The sequence below is a fragment of the Bombus terrestris genome, chromosome 14 (genome assembly GCF_910591885.1).
Source record: "Bombus terrestris chromosome 14, iyBomTerr1.2, whole genome shotgun sequence".
Classification (NCBI taxonomy): domain Eukaryota; kingdom Metazoa; phylum Arthropoda; class Insecta; order Hymenoptera; family Apidae; genus Bombus; species Bombus terrestris.
In genome coordinates, this window is record NC_063282.1 from 6,964,804 (window position 1) to 6,977,177 (window position 12,374).

Sequence of the window (12,374 nt, forward strand, 5' to 3'; positions counted from 1 at the left end):
TTTAAAAAAGATAAAAGCATTAAAATATAAGCATTCTTTTTATCACACTTACGTCTGATGTATACAAAAACGGAAAGGAGTACGATAGTATTAAGAAGAAACATACGTACAATGATTTAAAGCGTGTATTAAAAGGGAATCATTTTTTTTAATGTCATGACGATTAATATAAATAATTATTCGTGATAAAAAAGAACCGTCATAAGTAAAATTTTTTAATAAATCGTCAAGAAATGTTGCTAATATGTTACATTATGCAATTATGATATACGCAATCATAGTTTTGTACAACTTTACATTCGAATAGGAATTCAAAATGAAAATATATATATAGCAAACACGAGCAATAGTATAATAATAACTATAAATAGTAAATGTTTCGCAGTTATAATCTATCTACGTAAAATTTTTAATTTCTACGTAAATTTATTATACTTAGATACGATTTCAAGTTTCGTTATTGGTTCCGATATAATATTGCAAATGTATTTTCTTTTTTTTAATTTATCGTTCATAACTTATTTGACTTTGTACAATTATGTTCTTGTCCGCTACATACTTAAACAAAGTCTTGTAGTACACTAACATACCTAGACACAAACTAAATGTGAACCATTCGTTAGACTGATAAAAATATAATACCTTTACAATATATGAAAATAATACACATTTGGTTTGTACGTACGCATGTTTGATTAATGCTACATTCATAATACAACGTTTCCTACAATTTTTTTTTAAATCTATTATAATACGTAGTACTACCGATTTTCGTTCATTTACGCACTTCTTATTTCCTTCCCAATAAGAAATAATTATTTGAGTATTCTATTCTGATTTCCTTCTTTGAAATTATCCCTGAATAATTCTTTGAAACATTCAAATTGGAATTTTCATAATGTACAACAGATTTAGTTTTGTATTGCTATTGATAAGTGCATTTGATAGAAGAAATTATTACTAGTTTCCCTAGAAATTGTGTTTCAGAAAATTAGCTGGTTCAATCATTATGTTGTACAGTTTTATTCATATCATATAAAATAATATTTCTGAAGTAACAAATAAATATGTGTAATTAATTGAAGCTAATATAGCAAATTAATATTTAAGAAAGTTTTCTCCATGTTTTGCTGTATCAATTTTTGCAACAAAGAATGTTACATACACATATATTTTCATTAAAATAGGTTTCTTATTTTTATATATTGCATTATTATGTTTGCCATCAGACGTATTTAGGTTCTTACTAATTTTGAACACTCCTTGGATGGATATTATGCAATTATTAATTAACTGTATAGTCGTTAAAAACCATGACAGTATTCCTCATTGGATGTTTTTCTTTGGATGGACTTGCGCATTATAGTACTAAAATCCAAGGCAATCTTAAAAACGTGCCTTCTTTAAAAATGAAGCGCTTAGTCTCTTAACTATTACTTAATTCAGTTTGACAACAAACAAAAACTGGTCAAAAGATTGTATAATCGTTATTTCTTAATATTTCTATGGTTTACAACATCTACAGATAAATATCTATTATAAGTATCTTTATCGGATTTTAGTGAGTATTCTTTAAGGTTCTAATTAATTGCATTTTGTAAAATGCATTCTTTTTCTTTAACACAGACAATATTTAAATATATTTGAATATCAGTAAAATGAAATATTTAAAATTCTATGCTTCCTTCATCCAATCTCATTGAGATACAATTCTAAAATGTTATAATCTGAATATGAACAATTTTTTGCAGTGTGTTGCAGTGTTATTATGGTTAATACATTGTACATTGTGCGATATCGAATTTACATACTTTAATTAATATATCTGATTATTAAGATTGTATAATATCTTTCTTCGTTATCACTGAAAATTCTGATTTCCATAATATGTTTTGATACACTCAAATACAATAGAAGATAAGAATTACATATTCCATATTGTATGATTATAGTTGAATACAAATATTACACTAGTATCGTTTATTATAAAATATAATAAAATCAACTTATGTACACATTATTATTAAAGTCAACAAAAAAAAAAAAGGTATAGTAAAAGAAGATATTTAAAAAAGTTTACAGGCATTATAAGATTTGTTCAAAATAAATAAATATACATCATTACTTATCATGTGTAAGATTCAATTAGTAATTTGTAATTCTGAATAATCCTAATTAAAAAATACAGAATTCTTTAAATTGTGCTTGCATTTCTTAGGAGAGAATAGTGTAAATAAATTGTAACTGTTTTGAACTGTTTTACTGTCAGATTAAGCGATATACTGGCAGCTTGATATTTTATAAACAGTTTATAATGAAATAATCCTATGATATTATCTCATATGAATTATGTAAATATCGAAAGAGAGCAAACTTTTATGTATTCCTTTGAATGGCCTTTAGCATGAATAACAAGAAAATGTATTTGAATTATTATTACATTAACAAGTTTATTTATACAATTAACTATCTATATACAATATGTCAATAAGAATGTTGTATAACTTCTTTAACATAGATTTAAAGAGGTTTTTTTTTAACGGCACTGGCCATTCATACGCTAATATTTTAATTATCTGACTCTGCTTATAATCTGTATACATAAAAATTATGAATCTGTAATGACATCCCAGACTTTGCAGATGAGCACATTCTATATACTTATTATATTATCAACCATGATGGTTCACTTAAGTTTTAATAGAAATTAATACTTTTAATAGTGACCACTGATTAATTAAATTAATCGAGTACTAATTTAGATGGTTTTATAAGATATCTGATTAGGCACAGAAGATGATTGTTGTAATGAAAGTGATATTGGTATGCTGATAATTATACATAATAATATGTATATGTTAATGTAAATTCTACAAAACATTTATCTCGAATGTTTAGAACGTTTATTTTTCCTATGTTTGATTTTGATCCGCGAAATATTAAGATAAAATGATTTTGATAATGTGCTACAGCAGGCACGTATATATACCATTTCTGAAATTTTGTATGTATTTTTATACACATCCTGATGTGATTTTAAAACGGGGCTTATTGGAATTATAAGTCATTATTCTAATTAAAAAAATGTTTTCTAGTCTTGGCTCTCAAGTTACATATTCAAATGCAACTGAATCTATAATAATAAACTTTCGAATCAGCGGTTTCCAACGTTCGTCTTTTTTAAAGTAAAGTTCATTTCGTGCATTTTAATTGAAATTTCTCTTGTTTCGACGAAGAACAATTTTATTTAATCAACCTCAGTGTAATAAAAATGAAATGAGTAAATGCAGGGTTTTTAAAAAAAATTGTATAAACAAAAGATCTATGTCTAAACTGACTTTTGCATAGTTACACTTATTTGTTTCTACTTGCACCTATTATATATAGTATATTTACTTGGCGTAACAGTAAACTCAGTTCAAACAGTTGTTCCATACGTACTGAACATCACTCTGGTGGTATCTGTGTCCAGAGTAACGTCTTCGGGAGATGCAAGATCGACCTTTATAGATCCAGAATTGTTTCTTCTCCTAGTCATGCCACCACCCCAATTCGACAGCGTCCAATGATAAGTTTCGCCCTCTTTATCGGTGTTTGTCGTTCCCTGAGTATCGTTATCTTTATCTAAGCCAGTTTCAATAGAAACCGAAGAATGTGAAGCTACCGAATCGAAACTAGAATCTGCAGCCCCTCTGTAACGACTAACATATTCGGTGGACATTTCACCGGGCGACTCTTCGATTGCTTTCAATATATTCTGACAAAGTTCGGAATCAAGGGGAATCGGATTTTCGGAATCGCGATTATGAATGGTAACAGCTATGTGTGCTGGATGCGGAATAGGAAGTGGAATAAGCAACTTTTCTGCACTGTAAGGACGAATTTGCCGCTTCCACGGCTGCCAGCGTGTCTCTGTTGTACCATTCGTGGACGTTGTGCGTCTTCTAATTTTTGTCGATGTTAAAAGTCCTCCAGTATCACTATAAATGAGAACAACTTCTTTAATTTGATTCTACATACTGATCGTATAATACTTAAAATTTTAATATTTAATATTTAGTAATATCAAAAATTCAGAATATTTTTTACCATCGCTTATCTGATTTCCTGCTATTACTAGTCTGCTTAGCGCGTGGGTTAAAAGCTGAGACCTCTAGGTACGGACTATACACTTGTATATTTCCACGTGGTGCATAAACTGCGCCGAGCAAATCTGGCCCATTAGTTCCGCCGATTTCAGTGCTATGAACCATATCTGTGTAACGCGATAAATCGACTCCAGGATGAGGTTCTAGCCTGAATTTCGTATCTGCGTCATCGAGAGGTTGAAGGAAATTTAAACTGAAAATATCTGCGTACATGAGGCCAGCTAAACCAGCCCAGTCACCGACGCTTAAACCTTTGTTCTCCCAGAAATCCTCTTCGTTTCCTGATAATCTCGCGAACACATGACTGGGATAAAGGCGTTCTAACATAAGTGCCCCTTGTTGTATTACCACCTTAAAGATGGAATTATAAATGTATAAAATTGTAAAATAATTTTTGGGATCAAAGGTGCTTTGGCCGATAATTACCTTTAGATCAAAGGTAGTAAGTTTTATTTTACTTCTTACGACCATTCCAAGACCAGTCTGCAAATTTTTTCTACGCCTGTCTAATTTTTCGTGTAATACGGCGATCAGATCTTTGGCTTCCTTTTCTAACGATTTGTACGGATCTTTTGTTTTGGCAAGGCTAGCAGCGAACGGGCCAAAACAGGCTTCTACAAATTGAGTGAAATCCCTCTGGGGTTGTGTAATTAATCGTTCTGTCTCTTGTTGGAAAGCTAACAATTCGTCTAACTCTAGTTTTGCCTCGAATGCAGCTAAAGCTTGTTCAGGCCTAATCTACAAATAAGAATGGAACAATTAACATTAAGTAGTAGTTATTTCAGTGATTAATTTGTAATACCTACTTGATAATAATAATCAGAAGTTAGTCCTGGTCCAGCTATTCTTTTAACCACAAAACTATCACTGGCCGGTATACGACCCCTGTTCTTTATTACTAAATGGAACATAGTCGTATCCCAGACCACTCTAATCCAGTAACGTATCACAGCAACTATGAGATAGTGACATATTTTAAATAAGCGAATCCTTCATAGTTAGATTATTTTTTTAATTTATAATGAGAATATTTTACCTGTAAGTATCACAAAAGAAATAATAGGACACAAAACAAGAGCTACAATTAACGCCGCGATTGGTTGTAGACAGCCTTGTGTACCGATATTCCAAACTAATGCTTCCATGATGACCAAATATCGATTTCTACTTGGTTCTGGGCTATCCAAATCCATTATGAGTGCCATGAATGCATGCAACGCTAAGGTAATTAAAGGCATCCTAAATTAACAAAAAAAAGAAACTGTTACCGTTTTATAATTAAGAAATATTATGATATATGTAATAGTATAATCAACGGACCATAAAACTGCAGTAAGTGCAATAAGAAGCGATCCTAAACTCGTGACTATACAGACGACAGGAAAAACAAATAATATAATAAGTGTTCCTAGAAGACCTTTAACACCATAGTTCCATAATCTATTTAAATGCCTTGTCATCCCTTTTCCAATAAATCCTACAATTAAAACCAATGTTATTTAATCAATGATCAAATAATCATTTTATAAATTCAACAATAAAAAATAAAGCATAGAACTATTAGTTTATTAAATTTACCAGTGTCCGGTTCTGTTTCAAAATGTGTCCGACTCTTACTAATATGTCTCCAAAGTGCTATCAACCGAGAACAAAGAGTGGGCATTTGAGACGACTTCCTAGGAAACAAGGTTCCATTCAATTGACTCAATTCTAGATCGGGAGTAAAGGGTTGTACGAGTAGCAAAGCTCGTATGGAGACTGGACTACACCACGGCACTGCCACGCCTAATAGAAACATTGCATTCCAAGTCCAACACCACGTCCTGGCTACGTAATTAATCCAACGCCACATAGGCCATCTGTTTATAAATTTTAGAACCAATTAATTCTTCATAAATTTACACCAGGAAGACAATGATCTACTAATTTTAAAGAATGATTACTTCATTGTTACAATATACCTTGTTGTAGTTGTGTGTACAATCTCCCTTTCAACTAAAAAGACAGGTTGACTCGGATCTGCGCGAGGTGTCGTGATAGATGTCGGAGTATTGCTCAGCACCGTTGGTATGATTTCAGATTGTCCTTGAAAATTGCGTCTGATAATCCAGTTTTTTGGAAGCCATATCTGTGTCGGCCATTGGAAGCTCCTTGTGGGTGTTTTAACTTTGCGCAATTCTTTCAATAGGACTGGTTCACGCTGAGAGAAACGAATATATTGTATTCATATGCGAATAAGTGTTTATGATAATACCTGCAGTTCTACGTACCTCTTTCATAAATGTTAAATCACGATTAAGAAAGTAAACTGTCTGCTGTAAATTTTGATGAGTGCACAGTGTGAGAGCTTCTTCGTGTGCGCTCCATTCGCACTCTTCGATGAACTTCTCCTCAACTTCTCTCATTCTATCGCGCATCCATGGTTCTATTCGTGACAAAACTGGATGTTCGTTTTCTATGTGGCATTTCAACGCTTCTTTCGTTTGCAATAATTTACGCTGCACATTTTTCACTGCTCGATGCATTAATACGACCGACTGTGCTTGCTGAACCAACAGCTGAGCTATTCCGTTACCGAGATCGAGTATGTCTGGATGCGATAAGATGTTAGAGAACACTCGTTGCAAATATTCTCGCATAACAGCTTCGTTGACTTCCTAAAGGTGATCACAATCAATAAGAATATACCGCACAGATTTATGACAACTTCATAGTAATTGATATAGAAGTAATCGTACTCTTTCTATTTCTTCATCCGGTTTTTTCCGCGCTCTCAACTCAGAAATCAGTCTTTCTCTGAAATGAAGAAACCAGCCTCGTGTCTCTCTCTCCAAAATAGCAACTAAAATCGGTAAAGCTTTTCTGATGATGTCTCTGCTAAATAATCTAAGATCAACCACTGCTCCAGCGGGTGTTCCAAATACGAAAGGAACCGGGATAGGTAATAGTTGTGATAATTCTCTTTCCACTTCGAATTTCTCCATCGTTGCTCGCCGAAGCTGTTTTCGTACAAAACCACATAGAAGTTCCAGAGAATCTTCATATTCAGGCTGCAATTTGTAGCAAGATTTATGAAAATCTTGGAAAGCGATGCTTTCCATCATATTAATATTTTTATTTATAATTTCTATTGACATAGCCTTTATTTAAAGTAGCAATCCAATGTAACGGAAATAAATATTTTAAAGGACTTATTCAATTTACCCTGCACACTAATTCGGCAACCAAGTACCGGCATCGCTCCTCCCTGATTTTAGCATCCAAATTATGTGCTTGAAGCGATGGTACGCCAATTATAATATCTAAAACGTAATAACGTCCAATTGTACTTAAATAATATTGCCTCTTGCGAATCCATTAAAGATAGAAAGGACTTTCTTAATGAACTCATACCAAGAAGCCGTAACAGTCCTGTTAGTAAAGCTTTCAGAGATTGTGAAACACTGAAGCAATGGGAAACCAGTCTGGCTTTCGCCGTAACTACAAGGAATCTAGTTGCCAAAGCGAGATCCCGAAGCAATGCATCTCGTCTTCTGTCTCGTCCACGCTGAAGAAGTCCGCTCAATCTCCATCGGTGCGTCTGCCCAGCGAAATTGATTGAGTCTACTTCGAATTCCCTGAAAGACAAATTGTTTATTAACACAATCGACTTTGGGACAAAAGGAAAAAAAAATATGGAGAAAATCCAGAAACAGAATGTTACGTCTACATTGTGAATATATGTATATATAAAAAAAGAAAAATACATTTAACACAGATACGTACATAGAGAACAAACATATCCTGGAATATGTACAAAATTTTTACATTGTTGCAGCGTTTCTAATTAGTGAATAACCAAAATAAAAGAACCTTACACACCCCACTCCTTATTCGTGGAGCTAAAGCTAGTGATAAGAATTGTTCGCTATAATACAAGCATACTTTAAACGCTCTAAAAATAAAAAAACACAACCTACACCGTATATTAATTGTGTTTTAACAGCTAAGATTTACATCATGCCGTGATTGCCTAAGTATTATTTGTTATAAGCTGTGTTATCTCTACGAAATCCCTCCACACATAGACCAGATATAAATCTTTCTTTTCAGTGAATTCGTGCACTTGGCAATCCCTCGTTTTATATATTTGATCTCTGTCCGATGCAAATCGATCGATTAATTAATCGCCAATTGTTGTCAGGGTGAATTTCAGATGAAGATGAGAAAACCATGCTGTTTTGTGGTGGCATTTATACAGATTTTGGGTTTTTAGAGACATAACTTCTTCGTTAAGAAAGAAAAAAAAGATGATCGTGAAAGAGAGTGATTCCAGTCTCCAAAATCATTGCACAGAGTAACGATCATTGTTTCGGTCAACTTTGAATATTGTGTGACGCTGGTGTATGACATACCCGCATCTTCGAATGCTCTCCAATTGAGTGGCATTCAGCTTCTTCGGTTTTCCGTACTTCTCCTTCTGAAAGCTTTACAAAAATTGTTAGAAAATATCAGACACAAACGAGTGGCTGTTTGGTTTTACACATCCTTACGAAAACGAGGCATCATTTGGGTTTGGTTCACTCACTATTCTTATATTATCAAAACGAAGTGATATACATTGAGGCTGACTATTTGAATAGTTAAAAAGTAAGATTCCTTTAAGGTTTTGCAAGGGAATTCAATTATCACAAATTCCTCTTTTGTCTTTTTTTTAAATTTGCGTAGGCGATAAACTCATATGACGTTTATACACATGACGTTTTCTAAACATTTACGTATTTCCTGAAATTATATATGTTATATATGTATATTCCTTGCATCCTAGAAAAAACTGGCATCAGTGAGAGCTTCATTCAAGCCTTAAAAACAAGTATCTGTTAGTAAGTACTCGCCATGTTTATACTGTGCGCAGAAAAGTCGCTAATATCTAATTCTAAGGGATACAATCGCTACGATATTGTGTTTCGAAGCATATTTAATTTAATTATAAACGTCATTAATCCTTAAGTTGCAATAAGATTCGTTAAAGATTCAAAAAGTTCTTAGTCCTATTTTTAATCTTTATCATTAGATTTTTTAAATCAGTACTGTCCAATACTAGAGCACGCGCGCGCGTGTGTAGTTGATTATTTTTATTTTTTAAATATTATTTTATCTACTATGTGATTCATGAAAGACTGGAAATGCTTTGTTTTACGCATAATATGCCTTATTTACTCTTTTATTTACAATACGTTTCCTGACTAAATCCAAATACAAAATCTAAGCAGAAAATACGTGAAACTATAAATCTCAAATTAAATCATTTTCTAAGTTACAACTCCAATTTCGTTAGTGACTACAAGTCTTGGATAGTACTGCTTCAAAAAACTGAATCCAATTCGCACTTGGTCGACGAATATCGCAACTGGAGGCTTAAAGACGTCCCTAACGTGAGAGCTTACAAATCTGATACTACTGCTACCTACAAAGATAAAGATAAATAATTAAATGGATATCTCGTAATTATAGGAAAACCTACCCTCGTTTGCTGATGCTTTCCAGCTGCTTTTTGGTCAACCTCCTTGGCTCACCCTTGCTGTCTACGGCAACTGAGTCTAATTCGTCGAAGCTGGGCGCCACGAACAGATCCTTCAGGTGGTGTTTCTTTCTCGCAAGCGTGTCTTCGCCCTCCGTACACGTAGACAGTGCCGGTGGAAGGATGATAGGGAATGTTCTCCAGTGATAGAGGAACTGTTGCGCAACTTCTTTGATGTTGTGCACCAGTGCCTCGACCTCGGCCGGCGCACCACGCAAATGAGACGTATCGAACTCCACCGGCTCTTTCTAATAAAGAGTAAATAGGTTTCTTCGTAAAATATCAATTGTACATAATTTAATATCAATTATATGTACACTTTAAATAATTATTGTTATTTAACTACTTGCTTTTTACAATAGACGGGATGAATATAAAATGTAATTAAAGTAAGTGAAACATTAAAATTTTTGAAAACAGGATTTTTGATCTATGGTTACTGGAGCATTTAGAGATATGCATAAACATTTGATTATTTAAATTAAACGAGTAACGAGACGCTTTTTCCGGATAGATGTTACGGTTATGTTCTACAATTTTATTCATATAGAATAAAATAATGTTCCTGAAGTAACGAATAAATATGTGTAATTAACTGAAGCTAATATAACAAATTAATATTTAAGAAAGTTTTCTCTATGTTATTCTGTACCAATTTTTGCAACAAAGAATATTACATACATATACATTTTCATTAAAGTAGGTTTCTTATTTTTATATATTGCATTATTCTGTTTGCCATCAGACGTATTTAGGTTCTTATTAATTTTGAACACTCCTTGGATGGATATTATGCAATTATTAATTAACTGTATAGTCGTTAAAAACCATGACAGTATTCCTCATTGGATGTTTTTCTTTGGATGGACTTGCGCATTATAGTACTAAAATCCAAGGCAATCTTAAAAACGTGCCTTCTTTAAAAATGAAGCGCTTAGTCTCTTAACTATTACTTAATTCAGTTGGGCAGCAAACAAAAATTGGTCCCGAATCGCATTGAGATACAATTCTAAAATGTTATAATCTAAATATGAACAATTTTTTGCAGTGTGCTGCAGTGTTATTATCGTTAATACATTTTACATTGTGCGATATCGAATTTACATATTTTAATTAATATATCCGAATATTAAGATAGTATAACGTCTTTCTTCGTTATCACTGAAAATTCTTATTTCCATAATGTATCTCATTACATTCAAATACAATAGGAGACATGAATTACATATTCCATACTGTATGATTATAGCTGAATACAAATATTACACTACTTTTATTATAAAATATAATAACATCAAGTTCATCGTTTAAATTAAACGAGTAACGAGATGCTTTTTCCGGGTTGATGTTCCTAAACTAAAACTATTTTTTCTGCTCCAGAAACATTATACTCTTTCTACGCGTAATGCGTATAACCATTAAGCGAGTAATTAACGTCAGATTAAATGTCCAATGTGGTTCTTAGTTCCTTCGTTGTGCAACAGAAATCTAATAGGCAAATACATACATCTAAAACATTATTTAAAGATAATTTAAAGATAATATAGTATTAAACGCAAATAGGATAGTACCTGGCATTTTTAACAAATAAAGGATCTAAGTCCATTTTCTGTTAAATGGGATTCTCCAAAGCATCATTTTCTGTTAAATACCTCGGGCTGAAGTCCATCTCCATTCTGTCGGTGACAAGGTTGTTGGTTGTAGGCCTGGTGATTCGGTGCCGTGTTGGCGGAGTTGACGGAAGCGGAATTCAAATTGTGGGGCATTTCGCGCGTGAAAAGCGTGCGCGGCGGTTGGGGTCAGCTACCCCGTATACCGACTATCTCCTCATACACCATGCTGCTGGTAGCAACCATTTATCATTCCACGCCCTGAAATAGCAATTATTATTATATATGTATAATCAAAGATCCAAGATAAGAGTTATTTAAAGCATTTTTTGGCAAAAGCTCATTGAGTAAAAATCAATTTTTATTTAAATAAAAGCTATGAATAAATGTGAAAGAAATTATTCAAAACACGACATGATTGAAAAATATTACTTTTTAATTGTTCTGATTACGAATATGAATGATTAAAATTTCTTTTTGGTTAGGAACGACCATTGTCAACGAAGGCATTTCAATTTTGGATACCAGTAATCAATATAAATGACTGCAATTTCTTTTGGTAACCAGCAACTACTATCGATGGTGTGCATTTTGTTTTGATTGCCGATAACTATTATCGATGGCAACAAATGCTTTTGGTTACCGTCTATTAATATTGACAACATTTTTTCTGGTTACATTTGATTATTGTCATTCATTAATGGAACTTATGCATCTTATAAAGCGAAGAAACTACATGAAAATATATGAAACAAAGAATAGTATAAAAGATATTGTAGTTTAGATATTTTTATTAACACATGCATTAATAATGCACATTGTACTACAATATCTTTTAGATTATTGCTCGTTTCATATACTTTCATATCGTTTCTTTGCCTAATAAAATACATAATATCTACAATTAATTTTTTTATATTCTCAGTGAATAGGTACTAATTGTAAGTAATGTTAATAAGAATTGACAATAGCCGATTGTAACGAGAGAAATTTTTTACCGCCGATAATAATTATCCGTAACTAAAGTAAAATGCGGGTCATCGATAATAATTACTA

At 32.6% G+C, this 12,374-nt stretch overlaps 1 protein-coding gene across 3 annotated transcripts in view; it reads right to left on the bottom strand.

Annotated features, from left to right (window-relative positions):
- Positions 1-202: 202 nt before the first annotated feature.
- LOC100649150 overlaps positions 203-12,374 on the bottom strand; it is a 43,072-nt gene continuing 30,900 nt past the window's right edge. For 2 of the 3 annotated variants that reach the window (XM_048412070.1, XM_012316362.3), the window contains exons 2-16: positions 11,361-11,579; positions 9,652-9,956; positions 8,543-8,614; positions 7,542-7,765; positions 7,353-7,450; positions 6,887-7,198; positions 6,419-6,805; positions 6,110-6,348; positions 5,727-6,007; positions 5,469-5,625; positions 5,185-5,387; positions 4,955-5,103; positions 4,575-4,886; positions 4,090-4,499; positions 203-3,980 (exon numbers count right to left, since the gene is read on the bottom strand). In XM_048412070.1, the coding sequence (XP_048268027.1) occupies positions 3,419-3,980; positions 4,090-4,499; positions 4,575-4,886; positions 4,955-5,103; positions 5,185-5,387; positions 5,469-5,625; positions 5,727-6,007; positions 6,110-6,348; positions 6,419-6,805; positions 6,887-7,198; positions 7,353-7,450; positions 7,542-7,765; positions 8,543-8,614; positions 9,652-9,956; positions 11,361-11,474 (3,825 nt within the window). In that variant the 5' untranslated portion in view covers positions 11,475-11,579 and the 3' untranslated portion in view covers positions 203-3,418. The remainder of the gene's footprint in view (positions 3,981-4,089; positions 4,500-4,574; positions 4,887-4,954; positions 5,104-5,184; positions 5,388-5,468; positions 5,626-5,726; positions 6,008-6,109; positions 6,349-6,418; positions 6,806-6,886; positions 7,199-7,352; positions 7,451-7,541; positions 7,766-8,542; positions 8,615-9,651; positions 9,957-11,360; positions 11,580-12,374) is intronic. The other variant, XM_048412071.1, reaches the window with a different exon arrangement.